This window comes from Pieris rapae, chromosome W (genome assembly GCF_905147795.1).
Source record: "Pieris rapae chromosome W, ilPieRapa1.1, whole genome shotgun sequence".
NCBI lineage: Eukaryota > Metazoa > Arthropoda > Insecta > Lepidoptera > Pieridae > Pieris > Pieris rapae.
In genome coordinates, this window is record NC_059533.1 from 2,463,237 (window position 1) to 2,485,349 (window position 22,113).

Here is a 22,113-nt window from a genome sequence, read left to right on the forward strand (position 1 = left end):
TCCTCTTAAATATCTGTAGGTGCAATATTACTATGTATATAGTATTATGGGATGTTCTATATTTTTATAAATCACAACCCATTTTTATCTTTGTTAAATTGATATATTTCTTCACAAACAACGGTAATTAATTTATATTCTTATAGAAAGGCTCATAGGAAAAATACATGCTCACTCATCTTAAAAGTCTGTTCTGAGTCACGTCTGTTTTCTTCTTTTCTAAGTGTCCTGTATTTATATTGCCACATACATCAAAATCGTATAGAAAATACTATACCATACAGTATGTACATATTTTTAGTGTGTATCTACGATACACTACAGTATTTTCTTTTGTTTACCAAATGTGATTGCTTAGTAAATTTTAATGTTAAGTTTATTTGGATAAAATTTGACCCTTGCCAGGGCTAAATATCTATTGATGTCCTTCTTACGGTTTAAATTTGTCAACAATTGTTGATTAACGATATTTCATTGTGTCATTTCCAACACACACGTCATATTGTGTCTCTTTTATCGTCTCTTTTTCGTTATATCGACTTTCAAATCACAAGGATGCTAATAATGCTAAAGACTAACTATTTTGACAACTACATTATTTATACAACAACAAATAAAACGTGTCTGATTATATAAGCGTTTAACAAAAACACTCATAGGCAAAAGAAACCTTAAGGAATGTTTTATGTTGATTAATAGATTAAAATGAAAAGCATCGGTTAAGTGAAATTTTTGATTATTTTGTTATTGTTGAAATATAATTAATGTGTTGTTCGAAAACGTAAGTTTCGAGTTTTTGGTTCAATTTTTTCGTTTGACCGTGTCTATAATTGTTTGACGAAGAATTTTTTGACCGTCACGAATATTGTCAATGAAGGCATCAAGGGGAGCAAAATCACCAAACTGGGACTTTCCAAATATCTGTCACAATCACTGTAAGTGTTCTAGATTTAGTAATACTAGAATATAGGTTAAGTTTTAGTCATTTAGTCCTGGAATATCGCTTCCCAACGTGCAGAAATCCTCGGAGCTTTGAGGTCGCTGTGAAGCGTGCTGCTGCTTTGCTTCTGGAAGAGGCTGGTTTAATTAACCAGAACTTTACGCACACCGGGCCAAATGGGCGTATATATATATACCTATATAGTTATCAAAGCAAATATTACAATACTTTTACTACAACCATTTTGAGGATTATACTTGTGAAACTCGCCTGTGCACTTAGGGATTACAATTTTTATTATAATTTTATAATAATAAATAACTACAAAACACAATACAGCATTTACAATATCTTTAATCTGAATAATAATAATAATGATTGGATAAATAGACCACTATATTAATTTTAAAAATTTGGTCGGTGTATATTAATACTGGTTTACTGGGGTCACCCGTACTATCTACTAACTAATTCAATTCTTTAATTAGCGCCCTTGGAACCACACGGTTACTCCAAAGGTAATTATTTTCCATGCGGCCGGCCTAGCTTTTATGCTATGATGCGATATATATGCGATGCGATAATATGCGGTCTCCACGACTGCAACTCTCCAGTGACATTACTTTCCAATATCATAATCATAATAAATTACATAAAATACATTACACAATGCTTAACAAAAAATTGCAAACATATTTTTTCGTTTGTACAAACCCTTATTTATGACGTTTGTTCTAACGATCCTGGATACAGCACTGCCCGTAACAATTATTGTTTATTTTATTCGGCAATTGGCCAGTTTTTTCTAGTCTAGCCACACTTTTTCACTCCAGTATGAAAGCCTCACCTACTTATCTAGATGAGCATCAGTGAAAGGGATATGTTTACACACCGCTCGCTTTCATAGGAACCTTTAGTTCATTTTATATAAAAACGTAGCACTAATAGATACTGAAAATTTTGTAAGAAATTAACTTTCTTTTTTTTTTAATATTGGCCAGATAGATACAATTCTCATTTTTGAATCAAATATTTTTTGCTTTCGTGTAACTACTATCGTATAAACAAAGGAAAACTATTTCAAGACAATCATTTAAACATTTCCCAAAAAGATCTACAATATTTATGTTCCAGAAAATACCGAAGTAAATGTTTTCTTAAGGCTTGAACAGTGTTCAAATCGGTCAACTAGGGCTAGTTTAAATTAAATTGTTGGAAGAACTGCCGCTCATATGCATTTGAAAAAAATATATATTGTGGGTTGAAGCCTACTGTATCGATTGATAAAACCAAAAAAGATAAAAGCTATACCAATTTCCCAAAAAAAAATTGACCATCGAACCACAGAACATATAAAGGAGGTTAGAAGGGCCTTGTGGGCGGGGCACGCGCGCCGCGGTTATGAGCAAATGCTCAACTTCAACCGAAATTTTCTTTACCGGCCATCAATCGCGCTCTTGTTTTGACAGCGTACGTAAGCTCCGCAAAAAAATCAAATTATGCCATCTTGTGCTATTATATCGTGTCGGAAAAGAAGCCAGGTGTGTAGTGTAGTACGAGAACGGATTTCTTTCCACCGATAAGTCCAAAAACATTAAAATACTTGTGATATTCGTAATTATAACATTAGCATTATGAAGTTTGTAGACAAAAACGATATAATCGCAAGCAGACGGATAGTAATACATTGCTTGCAATATATGGGTACCATTTTGCACTACGTGAGCGATCGCGCAATGTATCACGTTCACTGCGAGAGTCCCGAGTACCAAACCAAAGGTTAATTTCCACGAAATCTAGACATATCGATAGTGCTGTGCCAATTTGTAAGCAATGTCGATAATGACTAAGATACAATTGATTATTATCAATAGTACAAAGTATAACTAGAAGGTGGGGACCGGATCTCGGAGGATGGTAAGCAGTAGACATGCCGTCATTGAGCTCGTTGTAATCAGCTCAGCAAGACGATACTAGAAATGTGACTATATGAACCTGATGATGGACTCCGAAGGTCGTGACTGGATCTCGAGGATGGTAAGCAGTAGACATACCGTCATTGAGCTCGTTGTAATCAGCTCAGCAAGACGATACTAGAAATGTGACTATATGAACCTGATGATGAACTCCGAAGGTGGGTACTGGATCTCGAGGATGGTGAGCAGTAGACATACTGTCATTGAGCTCGTTGTAATTAGCTCAGCGAGACGATACTAGAAATGTGTTATATGAACCTGATGATGGACTCCGAAGGTGGGTACTGGGTCTCGAGGATGGTAAGCAGTAGACATACCGTCATTTAGCTCGTTGTAATCAGATCAGCGAGACGATACTAGAAATGTGACTATATGAAGCTGATGATGGACTCCGAAGGTGGATACTGAGTCTCGAGGATGGTAAGCTGTAGACATACCGTCATTGAGCTCGTTGTAATCAGCTCAGCGAGACGATACTAGAAATGTGTTATATGACCCTGATGATGGACTCCGAAGGTGGGTACTGGGTCTGATTGACTCTGATTTTATTTTCGGGCTTAGATATAACATGCTGCACACGTAGGTTTCAGAACCAAGAAAAATATTTAAAATTTCAACTGGAAGACGAATCGTTGAAATTGATTATTTTTTCAATAAACTCAAAGAAATATAGTGGTATTATTTCGCTATCATTAATGACATTTAAAATTCCTCCTGTGTATGCGACAAGATACTCAAAATTGTTCAGTGTGCCTCGTACGGAGTCGAATTACCTGCGTAATTCTCCAATGTTTAGGGTTTTGTCGAACTATGACAACCATTTTCAAGACATTGATATTTTCTACCCCAAGAAGAGAGATGTGAAGAAGTACCTGGAGAAGCGGGAAGACTCCGATTTTTTTAAGTAGCAGTTTTTTTAAGTAGTAGATATTAATAAATTCTTAGTATAATTTGTTGCTTTTTTTTAATTTAATTTTGCAGTTTTTAATTTTATTCTTTTGTTTTTCTTTTAAATGACACTTTGTCTTTTAATGCTTGTTTTCTGTTTTTTATTTAATCTGTGTAATTTGTTTTGGCTTCGTGTATTGTATTTGTGTTTCGTATAATAATATGTGTTAAGTAGCTGTTGATTACTTATTATTAAATAAATAAATAAATTATAGTAAATATTACCTAATATTTATTTAATATTAAATATTAATAAGTTCATATAGTGACATTTCTAGTATCGTCTCGCTGAGATGATTAAAACGAGCTGAATGATGGTATGTCTACTGCTTACCATCCTCGAGATCCAGTACCCACCTTCGGAGTCCATCATCAGGTTCATATAGTCACATTTCTAGTATCGCTTCGCTGAGCTGATTACAACGAGCTCAATGACGGTATGTCTACTGCTTACCATCCTCGAGATCCAGTACCCACCTTCGGAGTCCATTATCAGGTTCATATAGTCACATTTCTTGTATCGTCTCGCTGAGCTGATTACAACGAGCTCAATGACGGTATGTCTACTGCTTACCATCCTCGAGACCCAGTACCCACCTTCGGAGTCCATCATCAGGTTCATATAGTCACATTTCTTGTATCGTCTCGCTGAGCTGATTACAACGAGCTCAATGACGGTATGTCTACTGCTTACCATCCTCGAAATCCAGTACTCACCTTCGGAGTCCATCATCAGGTTCATATAGTCACATTTCTAGTATCGCTTCGCTGAGCTGATTACAACGAGCTCAATGTCGGTATGTCTACTGCTTACCATCCTCGAGATCCAGTACCCACCTTCGGAGTCCATTATCAGGTTCATATAGTCACATTTCTAGTATCGTCTCGCTGAGCTGATTACAACGAGCTCAATGACGGTATGTCTACTGCTTACCATCCTCGAGACCCAGTACCCACCTTCGGAGTCCATCATCAGGTTCATATAGTCACATTTCTTGTATCGTCTCGCTGAGCTGATTACAACGAGCTCAATGACGGTATGTCTTCTGCTTACCATCCTCGAAATCCAGTACTCACCTTCGGAGACCATCATCAGCTTCATATAGTCACATTTCTAGTATCGTCTCGCTGAGCTGATTACAACGAGCTCAATGACGGTATGTCTACTGCTTACCATCCTCGAGATCCAGTACCAACCTTCAGAGTCCATCGTCAGCTGATGATGATGACTCGGTTTCGGTATTTTAGCAATACTGACATTAAAAAGTTTTAACCTCAGAACGAATTAAACAAAAAAAATCATGTATGTACTAGTTAAATAATTGGCAGCAACCATTTTTTCTAGCCCAATATTTATTTATAAATTTTTATATTTAGCTAATAATTGGTTTCGTATTCACGTAGTTTTGTTAGACTATTTACTATTTTGTTACACTAGATGGCGTTAGAAAATTATTGTTTGTAGTAGAGCTCAAATCCTCAAAGTCATCGGCGTATGTTAGAGTCTTAAGATGAACGTAATTGTTTTGCGATAATATGACATTAACTCGTTTGTAATCATTGAGTTTTTAATTTGATATTTTTAATTATCTATACTGAATAATAGAAGATGGTTAAATGTCAAGATTCTTATAATGTTGTATATATTGTAACGTAAATTATAAATTGTATTTCAAAATTTGTAACTCTGTAATTCATATTAATTTTTTTGCGATACAGCGACATCTATGCGTCAGTATTGAAACCATGTAAGTTAGAGTATAATAATAATTATTCATCTTGCCAATAAGCATACTGTTTGAGTATGTGTATCAAAGATGGCGCTATTTCAGAATTTTAATTACATATTTAATATTTTTATAGGCGTTATTTTATTTAATGGTTAATTGTACATTATTTGATTCGTTTTAAAATCTCATATTTTCAGCCTTGCCGTTTTGGTATCTGATAACACTTCACTATATTATCAGAATATTGTGTGAGATTTCCAACAAGTGAGTGGGTAGTGCAAACGTGTATTAGTGTGTCTCTTCATTTTCACTAGAATAAAATAGTATTTCAGTATTAACTTTTTTACTTACGGTTCCAGAGATGAACTACAAATTATTCGCTATCTTTCTTAAATAATATTCTATATTAAACTGTAATTTACTTAAAGTTTGTTAATCACTTTTCAACCACCTTCTTTTGAACAATTAATTTCATATAATTTCACTGTCACCTTATTATGGAGGATCTCAAGAAGTCTCTAAGATGTATCCGAGATGGTGTCTGCCAAAATGGAGGAGTTCCAGCAGCGCCTTATTGCAACGCAGAGTAGGTCCCCTCCGCTGGAACAAAGCTCCTCTTGTTCTTGAGTTTCAGGTATTTAAAAGTTCCCTTCTCTTTTGCCTTGAAAATCTCCAGGCTCAAATGGCGATGCCATTTAATGTACAGGATGAGCAGGAGATAGTGTATGTTGCTGCATGGGGTTAACGAAACAAAGGATGAAAGTTCCGGCTCCATAGCAAGGATGATATCCGTTCTGCTAAAGTGTCCCAACTTAACGGAGCAGAGCCTTACCAGGTGTCATCGATTGGGAATTAGATCCAGAGAGAAGCCTAGGCCAATCTTAATAAAGCTTCGACAGTACGACAATAAATTAAGGATCTGGGCTGCCAAAACTAGTCTCAAAGGCACCGGCATAACCTTGTCTGAGTTTTTAACCAAATCAAGGCACTCCTTATTTATGGAGGCGAGAAAGCGGTTTGGTGTCACTAAATGCTTGAAACTTGGGATGGACGGGTACAAGTGTTAGGGGCTGATGGGAAACTTCGACGCATCTCTTCACTGAAGGAACTGGATACAGTCCCAGACAGCATCCCCTTATCGTCCACCACTGATGATCCAAAGCTGAGAAGAGACAAGACCCGTAACAAAAAGGGTTCAAAGTAGGTTTAAAAACTTCCATATGTTTTATGTGTGCTTATGTTCCGTGTGTGCGTTTAATTTTAACTTCTTCTTGGTTTCTGGGCATAAGTTTAAAGTGATAAATAGTTCTCTGTCAATTACTTATTTGGTTTCTCACAATCTAGTTACATTGTCACCACCATACTTAGGGCGCACTGTCAGCATGAATACCAATAACACCTCAAGTGTTTAACTTTGTAAGCTTTAGATGATGTAAGGCACTTTAGATGTAAGGAGTATATTAATTATAAGTCAGTCTAATATCGACCACCGTAGATATAGGGTCTCACATCGACCACCTTAGAATTAGGGTCTAGCATCGACCATAGTATAATATAATTGTAATTCCTTTTAATAAAGTTTCTATTGAGCAATTTAAGTAAAATAGTTTTTGAAAATTTAACTAGGTGGCAACACTTTATATGAAGATTGATTGTAACTAAGTGTTCTTGCTGTCATTCATCTTCTTACCAAATAAAAGTTATATTTGTGCTAATTACTATCGTTTCTTTGATAAAAAACCCATAATCCTTCAGGTTATGGGCCCAGTAGATTCTGCAATTGAAAGTTTTAAGAAAAATAGCAAAGAAAAAGTTACAATCGTATTGTGAAGAAATTGACAAAATAACCTCAAAATGGATTCAATGCGGTCAATAAACTTAGAAAAATTTGATGGAAATAACTTTAGGCAATGGAAATTCCAGATAAAGTGTGCCCTAAAAGCAAAAGGGATTGATATTTCAGTGCCTAAACCGGCTGGAAATAATGTTGAATGGACAAAGAATGATGGCATGGCCATGTTTATTATAACATCTTCGATGGACTTTAAACAAATAACTTTAATAGAAAATTGTGAAACTGCCAAGGAAATAATGACAAAACTTGAATCAATATACGAACAGAAGAGTGAATTATGTAAAATGTTGATCCATGAAAAGTTTTATCAGTATAAAATGTCTACAAATGACAGTGTAGCTCAACACATTTCTAAAGTGGAATCATTGGCCAAGCAGTTAAAAGAAAGTGGCGAAAGTATTAGTGAAATGGCTGTGATAACAAAAATACTTGGAACACTGCCTCATAAGTATAGATCACTCCGTCAAGCGTGGATGTCTTTGGATCCAGAGCAACAGACTCTTGTCAATCTCACTGCTCGTTTGTTAGATGAAGAAGCTAGTTTACAGTGTGAAGAAGAACAAGAAACCGCTCTTCTTGTGGCTAAGAAAGGATGTAAAAATAGCCCAAAACAAAGTGAGCAGAATAGAAATGCTAGTAATTCAAATCAAAATAAAAACAGTAAACACAGATTTGAATGTTATAATTGTGGGAAACGAGGACATTTTTCTCGAGAATGTCGTGCTCCAAAGAAATCCAAGTATAGAAAACCTCAACAGGAAGGTGCAGACTTGTTAGCGTTTAATGTAGAAACCAAATTCCATGAAGCTGAAGACAATGTGTGGATTTTAGACAGTGGTGCCTCTGCACATATGACCTATAGAAAGGAGTTCTTTGTAGAACTATTGGAATGTAACCAGAAATCATTGACATTAGGAAACAAACAATCAGTGGAAGTGGCTGGCATTGGCAAGGTGTTAATAAAGAGATGTGTCAATGGACAGTGGGAGAACAGTGAACTACATGATGTATTGTATGTTCCGAATTTGCGACGAAATCTGTTCTCAGAAGGTGTGATAATGCGTAAATCATATATCATTATCAAGAAAGACTCTGGTGCATTCATTTACAAAGGAAATGACTTGGTAATGTGTGCAACAATAACAGAAAATAATTTATACAAATTGAAAATTAAAGCTGTGGTCTCAGATACATGTAACTTAGTTCAAAGTGATCAAAATAACATTAAAATGTGGCATGAAAGACTGGGACATGTTAACCTAAAACAAATCAAGAGTATGAGTGCTGATAATGTGGTAGAAGGCTTGAAACTGAATAACAGTGATAAAACTGATTTTGTTTGTGAAGCATGTGCATATGGAAAGCAGTGCAGATTTCCATTTCACAAATCTATACGAGGAGAACTACAGCCAGGTGACCTTGTATATAGTGATGTCTGTGGACCTATGAGTCATACATCTATCCAAGGTATGAGATACTTTATATTATTTAAGGATGCTGCTACAAGTTACAGGCATGTATATTTTGTCAAACATAAAAGTGATGTGATGGACATATTCATGAAATACAATGCTTTGATCAAAAATAAGTACATGCATAGTGTCAGAATATTGCATACTGATAATGGAAGAGAGTATGTGAATAAAACCTTCAATGACTATCTCAGCAAAGAAGGTATAATTCATGAGTGTACTGCGCCATATACACCAGAACAAAATGGGCGTGCTGAAAGAGAGAACCGTACCATTGTGGAGAGTGCACGTTCAATGTTGTACGCGAGGGATGTGTCACTGGAATTATGGGCTGAGGCTGTGAATTGTGCAGTATATTTATTAAACCGGACTTCCTCCAGCCAAACTCCTAAGAAAACACCATTTGAATTATGGAACGGCATCAAACCTCATATAGGCCATGTGAAGGTGTTTGGAAGTATTGGATATGTCCATATTCCTAATCAGCTAAGAACTAAACTTGACAAAAAGAGTGAGAAAATGATACTAATTGGGTATGATAATAACAATTACAGGATGTTCAATCCAGAAACCAAAAAGGTTAAAATATCAAGAAATGTAATTTTTGAAGAACATAATGTTCCAGAGATAAGGAAGAATATTACACAAATATACATTGACGATGAAGTGAAGACATTAGGACAACAAAATCAAATGCAAGAAACAAATGTAGAGGATACTCTTGTGGAAACTTCATCATCAGAGAATGAAGATACCATGTTGAGTTGTAATAGTAATGACCCTACATATGAACCTTCTCAAGAATTAGATGATGATTTAATTCAAAGCAACATAAATTTGAGACCAAGGATTAATAGACGTTTTGAAGCAAACCTAATTGAACTGTCACTGCCACAAACGTATGCTGAAGCAATGAAAAGTCCACAAAGAAACGACTGGTTGAAAGCTATTGATGAAGAATTGCTTGCACATGAAGAGAATAATACTTGGACTCCAGTAGAGAGGTCTGGTCAACGTATGCTTACTACAAAGTGGGTTTTTGCTATAAAAAAGGATGAAAATGATCAGGTAAAACGGTTTAAAGCTCGTTTATGTGCACGCGGATTTAATCAAATAAAAGATATTGACTATCAAGAAATATTCTCTCCAACAACGAGATATGACTCTATAAGAATTATCCTTTCTATTGCAGCTAAATATAATTTAGAAATTCAACAGTTTGATGTAAAAACTGCTTTTTTGAATGGGTATTTGGAAGAGAATATTTTTATAGAAGTACCAGAAGGAATTTCATTTAAAAATGATTGTATCCTAAAACTTAATAAATCACTGTATGGACTTAAACAGGCGTCTCGTTGTTGGAATAGAAGATTCACTGAGTTTTTAATAAAATATGGTTTTGTGCAATCTCAGGCTGACAGTTGTGTTTATGTAGGTATTTTCAATGGGGTGAAAGTATTCATAATAATTTATGTTGATGATGCACTTGTAGTCTCTTCCAGTTCCTCAATGATTAAAAGAGTTATAGAATATTTGAAACAAACATTTAAAATAAAAGAATTAAAATTGAAATATTTTGTGGGAATGGAAATAGAGAGAGTAAATAATTGTATCTGTATTTATCAAAGAGTTTACATTGAAAAATTAATAGAGAAGTTTTGTATGAGTGATTCAAATCCTGCCAGTACCCCTGCAGATGTAAATGTTGTTATTTCAAAGAAAATGGATGATAATATTATTAATTTTCCATACAGAGAAGCTATAGGGTCCTTGTTATTTTTGAGCTCTGTTTCAAGGCCTGACATTTCTTTTGCTGTAAATGTTTTGAGTAGATATGTAAACGATCCAAGTCAACAACATGTAAATGCCATTAAACGTGTTACTAGATACCTAATAAATACTAAAGATTTATGTATATGTTATGGAGAAAGTAGTGATCTCACTGGCTATTCGGATTCAGATTTTGCAGGTGATGTAGATACGCGTAAGTCTACTACAGGTTATATTTTTAATATGAATGGGGGACCTATAACATGGTGTAGCCAGAAACAGAAGACTACTGCTCTCTCCACAACTGAAGCAGAATTTGTAGCTGCTTGTGAAGCTGCAAAAGAGATATTATGGTTACAGCAATTATTATTAGATTTAGGTGAAAATATTACATCTGTTCTAAGAAGGGGCTGTCATACTGTAAGCATCGTAATTGTGTAGCTCCGTATTATTGAGTGCTAAAAAATAATTTCGTACACTGTTCTTGAGACTGCGACGTCACAAAACACAAATTGAAGTGTCGTCCGTGTAGTGGAACTACCGATTTCACACAATATCACGTAAGTTCTTGAATTTCAACAAAAGTATCTCCAAAAAGTGATAATTAGAGGTTAGAAATCCACCAATCATATTGAGCATAGACAAAAGATCAATGACATTGACACTTGTCACAGTAACAGCTAACTAGTGTTGCCAGAGCAAGTAAATAAAAACTACCACTAATTACGTTCCATAACACGCAGATTTAGTTTACAAGAATGGAGGATCAGTTTCAACTATTGTTTGATAAAATGAAGAATGAAATCTTGAACCAAACAATAGAATTGAAAGATTCGATAACAAATAATATAATGGAGAGATTAGACGAAAAACTTCAACCTATTATAACAGAAAATAGAAACTTAAAAATAAAAGTAGAAAATCTCGAAAAGGAAGTAGAAAGTTTAAAAAGAGGAAAGAAGCAAAACAATTTGATAATGTTTGGAGTAAATGAAGGCGAAAGGTCTACACAAGAATTAATACAAAATACAATACATATTTTCAAAACTGACCTTGACATACAATTACAAGAACATGAGATAAACAAAATATATCGTCTAGGAAAGGGAAAGTCTTCTGGAAAACCAAGACCAATTCTGATTTCCTTTACGAGCGAATGGAAGAAGAATGAAGTTATGGGAAAGAAGAAAAACTTCAAAAATGTATATGTTACAGAAGACTACACAAAGGAAGTAATAGAGAAAAGGAAAACGTTGCAGGCGCAGCTAAAAGAGGAGAGAGAAAAGGGAAATATCGCGTACCTGAAATTTGACAAACTAGTAGTAAAAGGAAAAAATACTAACATAAATAAGGAAAAGCGCAAAAGAGAAACATCATCATCCCCACAAAACAATGCTCAACCAAGGAAACAACAAACTCTAATGCCGCCGATTAACAATAGACCAAATGCTTTCGACGTAATGAGGATTAGAGCTAATTCTCTTTCGTCTCTTCCCGCTAAGACAACAACTAACAAAGAATAACAATTAACTGTCGGTAAACGGAAAAATAAACAGCTCAACATGAACCAACATAAAATAACAAAACAAAATACTTCCCCAAGCCGACTGGTCATCGTGGGGAAAAATGACCACGACCCTCTAAAGGAAAAAAATAACACTAACATGAAAAACAAAGTAAATGACATCCACATAGCAACTATTAACTGTCGATCTCTTAGAACACCTGAAAAACTCCAAGAACTAGAGCTGGCAATAGAAGAGTTAAAGTGGGATATTATAGGTATTAGCGAAATGCGCAGATTTGGAGAAGGTATAGAAAACCATGGCAAATACGTACTACATTATAAAGGGGAGACGCCCGGGCTGTATGGAGTTGGATTCATGGTGAAAGTAAATCTAGTCAACAACATAGAAGAACTTAGTGGATTCTCGGAACGTATTGCAATCCTTAATATAAAACTGCCCGTGAACGGAGATAAAGAAGAGAGATGGTCTATTATACAGGCATATTCACCAACTGAATCTGATAAAAAAGAGGACGTAAAAACAATTGAGGAATTCTATGAAAATCTCCAAAACGCTATTGATAACGCACACAAAAACGTCATCGTGATGGGAGACTTTAATGGACAAATTGGGATTCAAAATAGTGGGGAAGAAAATACCATAGGAAACTATGGGTATGGAAATAGAAGCAAAAACGGAACAAGACTAGTAAACTTTGCACTGGAAAACAGATTAAGTATTCTAAACAGTTTTTATAAAAGGAAACCATCAAAAAAAATGGACATGGATCTCACCCAATGGACAATATAAGAATGAAATCGATTTTATTATGTCTAATAATAGAAAAGCCTTCAAGAACATTTCGATCATAAACAATTTAAACTTCCACACAGACCATAGGATGGTTCGAGTTGCGATGTCAGGAATGTTCAAGAAAACAAGACGATTTCAAAATAAACAATTAGCGGTACAATACTCAGGTGACCCTAAACTATTACTTAATAATCTTCAAACATCTCTAGATGCCGCGGAATTAGAGAAGAAAGAATATCCATCGATACAAGAAAAGTACAACCTATTACTAAATCAACTAAAAACAGTAACCAGAAAAACAAACAAAAGTATCAAGAAAGAAGTCTCACTTACAATCAAACAATTATTACAAGAACGAAAAGAACTTTTACGACAAAAGGAAATTAAAGGAAACCGCCAAAGAGTAACAGAAGTAAGCAAAAAGATCAGTGAACAACTTAGGAAAGAAAGAAAAACTAAAAGATCTAATACAATGAAAAGTTACATAGAAAAGACAGGAGGAATAAAAAAGGCATTGAAGGAGTTAAACTACAAAAAGGACTGGATACCAAGTATGAGAAAGAAAGATGGTAATAGTACAGGTAAAAGACTCGAAATATTAAAAATCGCTACAGAATTCTACCGAAACTTATACCGAAGTCAAAAAGAGAAAGACACTATAAAAGAAAACGACGAAATAACTAATGAAGAATATATACCGGAAATAATGAAGGAAGAAACCATAAAAGCAATAAATACACAAAAACTCGATAAAGCCCCTGGATCTGATCTTGTTACAAACGAACTTCTAAAAGCAACGTTACCAGTAATCGCTCCAAGACTTACAGATATATTTAATGAAATTATCAATACGGAAAACATTCCAGAGGATTGGACAAAATCTACAATTATACTACTACATAAAAAAGGTGACAAAGGAGATATAGCAAATTACAGACCAATCAGTTTAATGTCCAATATTTACAAAGTGTTTTCAAAAATAATATTATCTAGAATCACAAACACACTTGAAGAAAATCAACCCAAAGAACAAGCTGGATTCCGTAGACATTTTTCAACAATAGACCACATACACGCCCTTAGACAAATACTCCAGAAATTTAAAGAATATAACAAAATTTACTACATAGGGTTCGTGGATTTCAACAAAGCATTCGACACACTTGAACATAGATTTATCTGGGACGCACTAAAAGATCAAGGCGTACATGCAAAATACATACGGATACTGAAAAACGTATACACAAAAAGCACCACACAAGTAAAATTAGAATCTATAGGCGAAGAATTTCCGGTTGAGAGAGGTGTACGCCAGGGAGACCCAATTTCACCAAAAATATTTGCAGCAGTTCTGGAAATGATATTCAGAAATCTGGATTGGACGAATAAAGGACTAAATATAAATGGCGAAAATCTGAGTCACCTACGCTTTGCAGACGACCTAATCTTATTTTCGGAAAACCCGAAAACCCTAAAGGAAATGTTGCAACAGTTAGCGGAAGAAAGTGAGAAGGCAGGCCTGTCAATGAACTTAACGAAAACAAAAGTAATGTCTAACTCCTCACAAACAGAGTCCATAACAGTAAATGATGAAGAAATAGAGTATGTAAAGGAGTATGTGTATTTGGGACAGTTAATATCTACTGAGGAATGTATGCAAAAAGAAATAGAAAGAAGAATAACTAATACTTGGAAGAGATATTGGTCACTCAGTGAAGTCATGAAGAACCAGGATATGTCTATGAGGAACAAGAGGAGAATATACAATATGTGTATCTTACCATGCTTACTATATGGGTGCCAAACATGGGCATTGACAGAAGAACAAGCAAGGAAAATAAAAGTTTGTCAGAATGGAATGGAGAGAAGCACAATAGGAATTAAAAGAAAAGACCGAGTTAAACTAAAATGTATCAAAAACAAAACAAAATTTAAGAATGCATACACAACATACAGGTGCTTAAAGTGGAGGTGGGCTGGGCATATGATAAGAGAGAAGAAGGAGAAATGGACGAGAATAATAACTGAATGGCAACCACGAGATAGTAAAAGAAACAGAGGCAGACAGACTAGAAGATGGGAGGACGACATCAAAAAAGTGGCGGGCCCAATATGGACGCGCATAGCGAAAAATAGAACAGAGTGGAAATCTTTAGAGGAGGCCTATGTCGAAAGACAAGCTGAAATGTAGAAACGACCGTTTACCGATACCTGATTTATGAAAAGAAAAGAAACTGTTAAAAGTTATAAACGTATTTGTAAGAAAAATTACTGTAAAAATAAGTTCAGCAATAAAGGCTATTTTATTTTATTTTATTTTATTTATTATTACATCTGTTCCATTGTATGTTGATAATCAGAGTGCAATTAAGTTAATTAGCAATCCTGTTTATCATAAGAAAACCAAACACATAGATGTGAAATTTAATTTTATAAGGGAAAAGGTTGAGTTGGGTGTAATTAAACTAAATTATATTCCTAGTAACAGTCAATTAGCAGATATGTTAACTAAAGCGTTACCAACTCAAGCTTTTATCTATTTAAGAGATCACATTTTGTTTTTCTTTTCACAACTCTAATTTCAGTAGGAGTTTATTTTTTTTTTATATTTGTACCTAGTTTAAATTTTAGTGGGAGTATTGAGCAATTTAAGTAAAATAGTTTTTGAAAATTTAACTAGGTGGCAACACTTTATATGAAGATTGATTGTAACTAAGTGTTCTTGCTGTCATTCATCTTCTTACCAAATAAAAGTTATATTTGTGCTAATTACTATCGTTTCTTTGATAAAAAACCCATAATCCTTCAGTTTCTATTTTTTAAAAAATCTTTTGAACATCGTCGCGATTTGACTGGCGCAGCCGGTAGGATACTCGTCGTGATCCTGTGTCTTATATAGACTAAAAATCAGTCGAAGCATCGGGTTACGCGTGTGTTTCAACATACATAACGAGTATATAAAAACCAACAAATTTGTCAAAATATTCGCGAAAGTTCAAGATTATAAAAAAGTGAAACAAGAGTGAAACAGCAGTTATAAATAGAAGAAATGGGTTCCAGATTTATGTGAGTAAACCTCTTCACATTCCAACCTGTCCCATTTTATTTCCATTTGACTGTATTAGTAATAAGTTTAAGTAATTTTAAGTGAAAAGAAATTGTTATTATTTAAATTAAAAATGCAAGAAATACGTACGATTCCATCAGATATTTTAAATATAATACCTAAATTTGATGGCGATCAGAAACTATTAAATTTATTTCTAAGAAAAAGCGAATATGTAATAAGAGCATTCAGATCAGAGCCTCCAAATGTCGCACAAGACCTCTATATTTTTCACGCAATTACAAGCCGTCTAAGAGGCAGGGCGAGCCATCTAATTAGTGAGAGACAGGACATTAACCATTGGACAGAGTTAAAAACAATTCTTATCCAACATTTCGGAGATCCTAGAACGGAAGAATGTATCTCAATAGAATTAGAAAATATTAAAATTAATCAAGGCGAGTCATATTTAAGTTTCTGCAATAGAATCCAAAGCGTCCGTAGTACATTATTTTCAAAAATTAATTTAATAGAGGACGAGAATATTAAGAACGCAAAGATGAATATTTATAACCATACATGTTTAAATGTTTTTCTTTTCAATTTGCCTGAGGATATGATACGCGTTGTCCGACTACATAGATGCATAACTCTAGAAGACGCGCTTAGTGTAGTAATGGAAGAAGTTAATTTCCTTAATCAATATAAATCACGGAGTATTAATAGACAAAGATATACTCAGAATATTAATGAAAAAAATAATTTACCACAAAATAATTTATCACAAAATAATTTTTCACAAAATAATTTTAATAAATTTAATCAATTACCTCAAAACCAAAATAACCCTTCAATGAAATTTAAATTTGGAATTCAGCCGCAATCACAACATCAAGGATTTAAGCCTAATTTCTCTAACCTTAAATTCGGTACCAACCAAAAGCAAGGTTTATATAATCAAAATAATTCACAGTTTAAATTTGGTATTCCACCACCTCAATTTGGATACAGGCATTTCCCCCAATCGAATCAACAACAATTTAAATTTAAATCATCAACCAAAACCGGTACATAAATATGATAATGATGTATCAATGCGAACAGCACCTCAAGCTAAGCAAAATTTTATAACACCTAGAACATCAAATAATTTATTCTATACAAATTATATGAACGATGATATTAATGATTACACAGATTACAATCATGAAACGTGTGTATCAAACCACGAAGATAATTATCCATATGAATATTATAACGTAGATCCGACTTATTTTACGCCAGATAATTATTACGAATTAGAACAAAATTCAGAAGAAGCTGTTGAGACCTCAGAACCTGAAAATTTTCATACACAGGCCTCAACAACAGACAAACCGAAGTAATACATTTGAATCATCATAGTGCTTTAAAGTTGCCACATATTGAAATTCCGGAAATAAATAGTAAATTCATGATAGATACTGGTAGTTCACGATCCTTTATAAGTCCTGAAATAGTCAATAAGTATTTGCAAGAATTTAAATATTATGAACCATTCGAAGTCGTAAGTACACATGCACAGAGTCACCATAACGAAGTAATTTATATACCTCTCTTTAAAACTTTTTGTAGTACAGATTATCACAAATTTTATATCTATAATGTGGATAACGATTATGGCGGTTTAATAGGATCAGATTTATTAAAACAACTTGATGCTAATATAGACATGAAAAATCAAATTTTAAAAACTCGTGACACAGAAATACCAATTATTTATAGTCCACCATTTAGCATTCGTGTTGATGCACGATCTGAAACTCGTGTTAGGGTTCCTGTTCATCTTTTAAATGGACAAGCAATATTAAATTCAATTAACTTTGGTAAAGGTATAAGAACACCATCTGCTCTTGTAAAATGTGAAAACGGTTATGCTACCACTATAATACAAAATTCATCTAATAAAAACTATGAAATTAAATTCACTAAACCTCTAAGGGTTACAAGTTATAATGAAGAAAAAATTAATATAAATAATACTCAAACAACTTATGATTATAAAATTGATAAAATTCTGAAACAAAATTTGTCAAAATTACGTTTTGAACATATGAATGAGGAAGAAAGAAGTAAAATTTTTAATTTGTGTTTAGAATATAGAGACATATTTTATAGCGAGCATATACCACTAAGTTTTTCTAACCAAGTAAAACATAAAATTCGTACAACTAATGAAGATCCAATTTATGTAAAACCTTACCGTCAATCTCCAGCCGAAGCCGCTGAAATTAGGAAGCAAATAGATAAACTATTAAAAGACAACGTCATACAAGAATCGAATTCTCCATGGTGTGCACCTGTACACCTAGTACCAAAAAAAATTGACGCTAGTGGTGAAAGGAAGTTTAGGATAGTTGTTGACTATAGACGACTAAATGACATCACAATAGACGATAAATATCCATTACCTAATATAACTGACTTATTTGACAAACTAGGAAAAAGTTGTTACTTCTCAGTACTCGACTTAGCTAGTGGATATCACCAACTAGAAATAGAAAAAGAAGATCAACCGAAAACTGCTTTTTCGACGCAGTTTGGACACTATGAGTTCCTAAGAATGCCGTTTGGGTTAAAGACCGCACCAGCGACATTCCAACGAGCTATGGACAATATTCTTAGAGGACTGCAGGGTATACATTGCTTAATTTATCTGGATGATATAATTATCTTTTCATCTAGCCTAGACGAACACTTAATAAAACTAAAACTAGTATTTGACAGACTCAGAAATACTAATCTTAAAGTCCAACTAGACAAATCGGAATTCCTTTGTAAAGAAACAAATTACCTAGGTCATACAATAACACCCGACGGACTAAAACCAAACACCGATAAAATAGACGCTATACTCAATTACCCAGTACCAAAAACTACGACAGAAATTAAGAGTTTCCTAGGACTTATTGGTTATTATCGAAAATTTATAAAAGACTTCTCAAAAATTACACAACCCATGACAGCATGTCTAAAAAAGAATAGTAAAATTGTAATAAATGAAAATTATTTAAAATCTTTTGAGAAATGTAAAGAACTCCTTGTTAACGCACCATTACTTCAATATCCCGACTTTACAAAACCTTTTATTTTGACAACTGACGCATCAGACTATGCACTTGGAGCTGTACTCTCGCAGGGTCAAGTGGGCAGTGATAAACCAATAGCATATGCTAGCCGAACTTTGAATGACACAGAAAAACGTTACAGTACTATAGAAAAAGAATTATTAGCAATAGTCTGGGCAGTTAAACATTTTCGACCGTACTTATATGGAACAAAATTTACAATTTATACGGACCATAGACCATTAGCTTGGCTAGATTCTCTTAAAGAACCAAATAGTAAATTGACTAGGTATAAACTCAGATTAGCCGAATATAACTTTAAAGTCATTCATAAGAATGGAAAGCAAAACACCAATGCTGATGCTCTCTCGCGTATTAAATTAAATGCTTTAGGTAAAAACGATAAAGATAATCAATCAATGATAGTGAATGTAGGAAATTCTGATAGAAATCTTGATGACTATATTCAAGAATTAACCGATTCAATAACACGATTAGGACAAAACAACCAAAGTAAAGAACCTGAAAATGATAACAGTAATCCTATGTCTTTTTCTGAAGTATCTAGATCCATTCCATCTCGAAGTAATTCCAGGTCATCATCACGTACATTAACAATAAACTCTAGTACAGATACAGTACATTCCGCTGAAGATATGGATACAAATGGTATTCCCATACTTTACGAAGCTATAGATACAAAACCAAACCAAATATTAATACACCCATGGTTTAAAAATGAACTTTCAGTTAAAATTCGTTCACATCCCAAACAAAAGATTTTAGAGGTTCATTTACCCCTAGATAATTCCGAGTTAATAAAAAAATTTCTTAAAGAATATATTAGACCTAAAATTAAATATTTTATTTATTACGAAAACAAAGCACACCGACAATTATTCACACAAGTATTAATTTCATTATTTAGAAAAGAAACCGTAAAGCTTTATGAATGCACTGAAAGAGTAATTAATGTCACTGACGAAAAAGAACAAGAAGAAATAGTAATGAAATATCACGTAGGTAAAACCTGTCACCGAGGTATTAAAGAAACAATCTCTCATTTAAAACGAGTTTATTTTTGGACAAATTTAGAAGAAACCGTAACTAGCTTAATAAATTCATGTGATACTTGTAAACGCATGAAATACGACCGTAGACCATTTAAACCCCAATTACAACTTACACAAACTCAATCAAGACCTTTTCAAGAGTTATTTATAGATTTATTTTCTGTAGAAGGAAAATATTACCTAACCATACTAGACGCGTTCAGTAAATTAGCACAAGCTTTGGAAGTTCCAGATAGATCGACACCTGAAGTAGTCAGGGCACTCATAAAATACTTTTCATTCTACGGCGTACCAACTAAAATTAGTTCAGACCCCGGTTCACAATTCAACAATAAACTCATGAAAGATCTAATGACATTATATAAAATAGATATTCACATAGGCACCCCTAACAATCCAAACTCAATGGGATTAATAGAACGATTTCATTCCACAATTTTAGAAATATATAGACTTGCGAAATATGAACATAAATTCACAGATGCTACATCAGTAATGACATATGCTATAATGGCTTATAATCAGACAATCCATTCAGTAACAGGTCTCACTCCGTTTGAAGTAGTATTTGGTCACACGGAAAGTAACAATCAATTCAATTTAAATTTTGATAAAGAATATACTCAACAACTAGTTAGGGATCATGCAAAAAGAACTCACTACTTATACAAGTACTTAACCGATAAAATAGGAACTAGGAAAGAAAAAGTTCAACAAAATAGAGTAGGAGAAATTAATTTTGATTTAAATGAAGGTGATACTGTTTTTATTAAAGGTGTAAATCAACGTAGAAGCAAGGATAAACCCAGGTATGAAAAAGCAAAAGTTAAGGGTAAAATAAAAAAAAATATAGTATTGGTAGAAACTAACACAAAAGATAAAAACGTTCCAATAAAAGACATAAAACGTCCCCCACAGATTCGTCCTGCTAGTGACCCAAGCAGTAACGATCCGGGCCCTTCAACTTCAAAAGGTTGAGAAGAATCCAGGCGTTCTCCCTCTCAGAGAAGGAACCGCTCTGATTACGTATGATAAGTGGATAGTAATTAAGACATTAGATATTAATCTTATTAAGGAAGAATTAGAATTTAATATGCATAGATATTTAGAACTCAATAGAATAGTAGAATTACAGTTAAATATCAGTAGCCCTCCGTTAATATATTTCAATGATGTTAAGCTTCAAGTTAATTATATGTTAAATATCACATTGAACAAATATTCAGAAATTGTACCAATTAACAGACAGAAAAGAGGACTCATCAATCCTTTAGGATCTTTAGTTAAAATGATAACAGGAAATTTAGATTATGAAGATGCTATTAAATATGACAACTTAATAAAAACCGTAAAAACTCGAGAACATTCTCTAGAAAAGAAAACTACTGTTATATCTGAAATGATAAGACGTGTTGCGAACTCTACTATAAATATTACAAACAATCTCGAACAATTAAGTGATGCAATTAATAAAATAAATAAAAATTTTAAAAATATTTCAATTATTTCACATATTAATCAAATAACACATATTTATAATTCTTTCTTTCATAATTTTCAGATCATTTACACAAAATTGACCGAGATTGAAAACATTTTAGCATTTAGTAGAATGGGCGTATTACATCAATCTATAATTAATACTGATGAACTCATTAATGTACTTAGAATCATTGAGAAAACAGATAGGCTGATATTTAAAGTAATTCCTGAAAATATTATAAGAATTGAACAGTCCATGACATTGAAATCATATTTTAAGAACAATGTTATTACTTTAGTATTAGAAATACCTTTAGTTAAGAAAGAAACTTATTTTTATTATTGTTAAACTGAACGCATCCACTTAATATTATGTAATCTGTATCTGTCAAT

At 33.6% G+C, this 22,113-nt stretch overlaps 2 protein-coding genes across 2 annotated transcripts; both read left to right on the top strand.

The window, feature by feature from the left end:
* Positions 1-11,105: 11,105 nt before the first annotated feature.
* On the top strand, positions 11,106-12,535 carry LOC123690516. Its single transcript, XM_045633910.1, has one exon. The coding sequence runs from the start codon at positions 11,450-11,452 to the stop codon at positions 12,212-12,214; it is 765 nt and encodes a 254-aa protein (XP_045489866.1). The 5' UTR covers positions 11,106-11,449; the 3' UTR covers positions 12,215-12,535.
* Positions 12,536-20,587: 8,052 nt separating this feature from the next.
* On the top strand, positions 20,588-21,875 carry LOC123690446. Its single transcript, XM_045633874.1, has 3 exons — positions 20,588-21,047; positions 21,157-21,649; positions 21,840-21,875. Exons 1-3 carry the CDS (start codon positions 20,590-20,592, stop codon positions 21,873-21,875), a joined length of 987 nt encoding a protein of 328 aa, XP_045489830.1. The 5' UTR covers positions 20,588-20,589.
* Positions 21,876-22,113: the final 238 nt, after the last annotated feature.